Source organism: Furipterus horrens, unplaced genomic scaffold, assembly GCF_987537825.1.
Source record: "Furipterus horrens unplaced genomic scaffold, mFurHor1.1.pri manual_scaffold_6, whole genome shotgun sequence".
Lineage (NCBI taxonomy): Eukaryota > Metazoa > Chordata > Mammalia > Chiroptera > Furipteridae > Furipterus > Furipterus horrens.
The window spans coordinates 97,431,357-97,437,180 of NW_028327176.1; the positions used below are offsets into that span (position 1 = coordinate 97,431,357).

General features: G+C 54.6%; 1 protein-coding gene across 1 annotated transcript; it reads left to right on the forward strand.

Moving 5' to 3' along the window:
* Positions 1-1,140: 1,140 nt before the first annotated feature.
* Positions 1,141-2,347, forward strand: MYMX (myomixer, myoblast fusion factor). The gene is made up of 2 exons (XM_090280451.1): positions 1,141-1,174; positions 1,583-2,347. The coding sequence occupies exon 2, from the start codon at positions 1,647-1,649 to the stop codon at positions 1,899-1,901; it is 255 nt and encodes an 84-aa protein (XP_090136577.1). The 5' UTR covers positions 1,141-1,174; positions 1,583-1,646; the 3' UTR covers positions 1,902-2,347.
* Positions 2,348-5,824: the final 3,477 nt, after the last annotated feature.

Here is a 5,824-nt window from a genome sequence, read left to right on the forward strand (position 1 = left end):
GCTCCTGCTTCCTCCAGGCAGAAGTGGAGCAGGTCGTTCAGATAGTTAAGTGTTCTTTCTTCAAGGTCTTTGATGGTTTTTGAGATGTGATGATGCAGGCTGGTGGTGAAATGATGATAAACGGTTATATTCCCAAGGCTAGGCTGAAGTTTATAAAACACTTTCATGATCATTGTCTCATCTGAGTCCAGCAAGGCAGAAATTATAACTGTTTTATAAAGTAGGAGAGTAAGGTATTTAAAAACAAAACCAATCCAGTCTCTCTATATTTTGCTACCTCATGGAATTTCATTTAATCTTGGTGGCGGAGGGGTGGGGAAGGTAGAGAAGAGGGTCCTGAAGTAAGTATTCCTCTTCTTGTCCCTCAGTGCCAGTGCTGCCCAGCTCTGTCCAACTGGGTCCAGCTGGGACATGGACTGTGACCCCACTTCTTTACTCTAGGGGAGGTACTGCAAATGCCTCCCCCACCCCCAGGTCCTGTTCTCCCTGACTCAGCCACTCTGAGCGTGCCTGGTGTATCAGGGCTACAGTCTTATTGCTTCTGAGGTCTGGGCAAATGGTTCTCATAAACAGTCCCATTCCAGCTACTCCTCCCAGCTACCCCCAGGTACTGAGGTAACTGAGGAGGGGGCTGGAGCCCTGAAGAATCAACACAGCATTAGAAAGTGCAATCTGGCCCTGGCCAGGAAGCTCAGTTGGTTGGAATGTCCTCCTGATACAGCAAGTCGTGCGTTTGATCCCTGGTCAGGGCACATGCATAAATAAATGGAACAACAGATCAGTGTTTCTTTCTCCCTCCACCCCCACACTCTCTGCATACACTAAAAAAAAAAATTTTTTTTTAATTAAGAGAAAAAGGACTGGGAGGAGGAAAACAAAAGGCATGAGATCACATTTAAAGTGCAGTCTGGGTTCCAACTCTGAGGTCTGAAACCAGCAGGGAGAATTCCTGCATCTGTTCCTTCCACTTTTTGCAGCCCAGCTGCCCTCTCCCTCCCCTCCAGATACCAGGTGCCAGCACACAGCTGTCCCTTCCTTGCTCCCCCCACCCTGACAAGCTTTCCAGGGTGGGGACAAGCTGGGTGGGGCCACCCTGTGGATTGAGTGTCCCGTGGGGCTGTGTCCCCACAAGCAAATTCAGGAAGAGATTGCTCCTGAGCAGTGGTTCTGACTGGTGAGAGTTACTGCCCATGGATGGGGTGGAGGGTTGGGAGGGTAAGAAGTGTCAGCTCAGGGTGGATCAAGCCCCCTCCCCCAAAAAAGGAAAATTTAGAATTTCCTGGGGAAGAACCCCTCCTGGATTGAGGAAGAAGGGATGGAGAATGTCAGAAGAGTGTGTGCAAGAGGAAGGGGTGACTAGGGGAGGGAAGGGTATAGGGAACAATCGGAGCCCCTGGAGCCTGGGTATGGCAGGCTGTAGGCCCTAGTCCCAGCTTTACTCTACAGGGACATCCCTTCTGCCCCAGCTACCTACCTCGCCAAGAGAAAGGGCTTTAGGAAAACAAAAGTGACCCACAGGGAAGTGTGATGGTGGAAACCGAAGGGGGTGGGAATTCTGCCCCAAACCCCATGTCTTTGCCAGGTGAGGCGGGAGCAGGGAAGGCAAGCCTAGATCCCGGATTGCTTCTGAAGTCACTGACTCAGCCATGCCTGTGCCACTGCTCCCGCTGCTGCTTCGAATGCTGCTGTCTCGCCTGCTGCTGCCCGCAGCCCGCCTGGCCCGCCAGCACCTCCTGCCCCTGCTGCGTCAATTGGCTCGCCGCCTGGGCTCCCAGGACATGCGAGAGGCTTTGCTGGGCTGTCTGCTGTTCATCCTCAGCCAGAGACACCAGCCAGACACTGCGGAGGCCTCCAGAGCGGCCCACCCCGAGAGGAGAGAGAGGCTAGCGCCACAGAAATGAGGCCACAGCAGCGGGAACCAAACGCTTCTTTCGCAGTAAGACAGTCCTGGCACCATCACTGACCGAAGCCTGCCCCGTGGCCATTTGACGTGGTTCAGGACTGAGCATGAGAGGGGTCTGAGCAAGACATGTCTTGCGGCGCCAACAGAAACGGCTGGAACCTTGCAGAAAACTGATCTGTACCGGTCCTCTCCGCATTCCTCAAGACCTTTCCTAATCACCTGGGGCCTCTGCAGGGAAACGAGGCAACTCTTCCCTCTCTCCCTACCCCTGGACAAGGGGACATGAGGGCCGGTAAGGGACAATGCTTAACCCAGGGACAACTGACAATTTAGTGGAGAGGCAAGATTCTAATCCAAACTGTTCCCAGACTCAGGATTTACCTTAAAAGAATAAGACATCGATTTCCCCAGAGAACGAGTCCTGCCCCCAAAGCCCAGCATGCAGCAGGTGCTCAATAAAAATGTTTGAATTCCTGGAATGCCTTTGAAATTCTTGTCACCCACACTCGTGCCTGCATGGCAAGGCAGTCTCACCTGGCTGGGGTAAGGGTGGGGAACAGCTCAAGGCTTCCTCTGATCCCTATTCCATTGCCCCTGTCAGTTCTCATCTCCTGGAAGTTGTTTCTGTTGTCTTACTCCAGTCAGCCACATTCTCACCCAGCAGTCCTGGGTATCTCTAGGAGAGCGTTTGGTTGTCCAGTTCACGGTAAGGAGGAATACTCCCCTGACAGCGTCTGGAGACTCTTCTTGGCAAAGCGTGGTGGAAAGAGGGAGATTTGTTGGCTGAGGGACCCTTGGGCAGCCCCTCTGGGAAGCAGTGCAGAAATGCATGCTCCTGCAGAGATGGTGTGTGTGTGGGGTAACCTGAAGTCAATCGACCGCTTCGCTTTGTTACCTCCTCCCCAATGGGAGGCACCTCAGGGGTTAAATAAGGGGTGTCACATATATTTGCATTTCAGCCTCCGGATAATTTGCTTAGGGTTCCCTTGTCACAGTCCCCCCCTCCTTCCACCAGCTCTAGGGTCAGAGGGGAACAGTGAGGAATACGGGAATCTTAGGGGACGCGCCCCTCCACCCCCAATCCTGTTCCCCCACCGCTCAGAAGCTTGGGCCAGGGAAGATCTGAGACCAGAGCTGTGTGTCCCCATCCCAGCCCCATGGGGCTTTCCGCCAGACCCCGCCTCCCCACCGCTCAGCCATCTGCTTCCTCCTGGAAGCCAGTGCACGTGCTCGCCTCTCTCCGGAAAGCGGCCTGGGGCGGGAGGCCGGCAGGGACGGGGGTGAGAGGCCCTGGCCCCCTAACACCGTTCCCCTCACAGGTTCATGGGAGGTTTTTTTTTTTTCCCCTGCTCCAGGCCTTCCTTCCAACCTCCCTTTCTGCGGCTTTCCCCTGCCTCAGGCTTCCCTGAAGCGCTCCCAGCTCCCCAGCAACGCCTGGCCGGACAGAACCGTCCGTGGAGCGCCGGATCGCGGGTTGCAACCCTTTTCCTGCCCGGCGGCAGAAACGGGTCAGACCCAGCGCGGGCTGCTTTCCCTCGCCACGGCGCAACCCCGAGGTGAGGAGGCCCGAGAATTTCCGTACCCCCTCCCCAGCCCCTCCAAGGTCTCTGCAGGTGTGCGGGGAGCAGAGGCAAGGGCAGTGGAGGGAGGGGGTACTGGTTCTGTGCTGTTCTCAAAAGGCCTAGGGAGGCTGACAGATGCGGGCAGGGCTCTGGGTGGAGTGGGGATATCAGTGGAGTCGAAATCTACGGTTTCTGGCGGAGGAGGTACTTTTCTGGGACTTTGAAGGCCGCAGTTAGGTGACTGCTGCCCCAGCCCCAAACACATATAGATCACGCAAGGTCAGAGACCCACCAAGAGCCGGGGCAAGGGGCAAAGATCTGAGAAGTGAGACTGGAAGGGCAAGCCCAGACCTAGTGAGCAGAGGGCCCCTGTCCACTCCCAAGACAGATGATGAGGTGAGTCTGACCCTGAGAGAACCAGATTGTCTTTATTTTCAATGTTGATGTTTTATCATGGATTTTTTATTTGTTAACTTTTATTGATTTTCAAAAGTAGTGCATTAAAATATTATTCATCTTGATTCTTGAATTTTTGGCACCCCCTTAAATTTTGTGCCTCAGTCAAGTACTTACTGGCCTTGCCCGAGTCCCAGCCCAGCAGCAAGGCCATGGAGATATAGTCAGAGACACAACTGACAACGCACACAGTCATGAGACATGCGCTGGTGACAAAACAAATGCTGGGCTGAGCAAACACACTTACAGCAAACACAGATGGACGCAAGGTTGGGGGAAGATAGGACTGTGTGAGGGGGTGAGGCAGGCCTGGGAGAGGGTGGGGAACTAGACCAAGGGCCTGAGACAGGCAAAGGGTGACCAGGACTGCCTTGGCCGGGCTAGAAAAAGTCTAGGCACAGGCCAGTGTGAGTTGGGCTCTGTAGAGGCTGTCCAGCAGAGGGCCCAGGCATCCAGCAATTATCTCCGTCCACAGAGGTGGCTCTGGAGGGGTGTGGGTGCTGGCTGGGGGCCCAGGCAGGGTGAGTGCCATATGGGCTTCACTCCAGCAAAAACAGATCTTGTTGTTGCCATCTAGGGAGCAGGCCAGGCTTCAGTGGGGGTGGACAGAGGAACTAGCCTCCCCCTGTCTGGCCTAGGACCCTCACCACTTCCCTCCAGTTTCACTTCCAGCACATTGGCCACCAGCCTAGCCATGCCTGGTGGATCTGTCTGACCACTAAGGCCTGCCACCCCCGCAGGCCCAGAGCTTGTCAATAAAGGTGGGGAGAGAGACAGGGGCCAAGAAAGGGGAGAGGAGTGCCAGGAAAGGAAGAGAGAGGGACTGGGCAAACACAGGGTAGGAATGGGGAGGGAGACCCAGACACGAAGCTGCCCTTAAGCCATGATGCAGTGCCTAGAAAAATACCACTGATACCCCTCTTCCTGCCCTCTGCTTGCTTAAGGCTGGGGGATGATGATGTGTTATGTCTCTGTGGGACAAGGAGCTGGAAGTCTGGGAACGCCCCTTCTGGAGTAGCTTGGGGAATGTCCACTGATCCTAAGTAGAAAAGCTGCCCCTCATCTTAGCCCCGTCTGATCTCTGGGGAGAGGGTGTGATTCTGCCTTACCCCTATGATGGTGAGATATGATAGTGAGAAGTTCGGGAAATTCCTTGGCAATTGCAATAGGGAAACTGAGACAGCTGAGCACTGGCTGAGCAGCCACGTGCAGACTGTCACCAGGGTAGAAGGCCCAGAGTGCCTGGCAGGGGGCAAAACTGGGAAAACAAGGCCCTCTCCCCCAGGGTAACCTTTCCTCCCTGGAGATAATATCTAGGCCTCAGTTGTGTTTCAGCTTCAGGCCCAGAAAAGCAGCAAAACCTGGTGGTCGATGCTAGAACCAACTGCAAAGACTAAAGACTCCCTGCCCTGCTACTGACCAATTAGTGGAGACCATGGCCCTGAAAGGGCACACCTGGAGAACTGATGAATATTCTGCTGAAACCTTCCCTGAGGCCTCCCCTAAGATCCCCACCTGCAAGAGAGAGATAAAAGCCTCAAGACAAAGGCGCCAGCTCACGCTCTCCTTCTAGGGAGCAGCCTGCGTGCCATTCTTTTTCCCTTCTCCCCCAGCTTCTTTCTTCTCAGGCACTCCTCTCCTAAACTCTGAGGCAATGGGCAGCTGGCAGCTTGTCCCAGGCTAATCCCCTGAACTTGTTCCCAAAGCTCACTTCGCAGTAGCCCAGCCTAGGCTCTCCTGTTGCTTCTATGCCAAGCCCTTCCTTGTTTCACTGTCCCCAGCTTTAATAAATGTACCCTCATAGTCACCTAGACTCGTGTTGTGGAATCTTTCCTACACGAAGTCAAGAACCCACCCTCTGCAACTGGCCCCAGGCAGACCTGATCAGAGTCAGGCCCCTGTT

Bases quoted from the DNA above. Each gene is read 5' to 3' on its own strand.
- MYMX (XM_090280451.1), top strand. From the start codon at position 1,647: ATGCCTGTGCCACTGCTCCCGCTGCTGCTTCGAATGCTGCTGTCTCGC.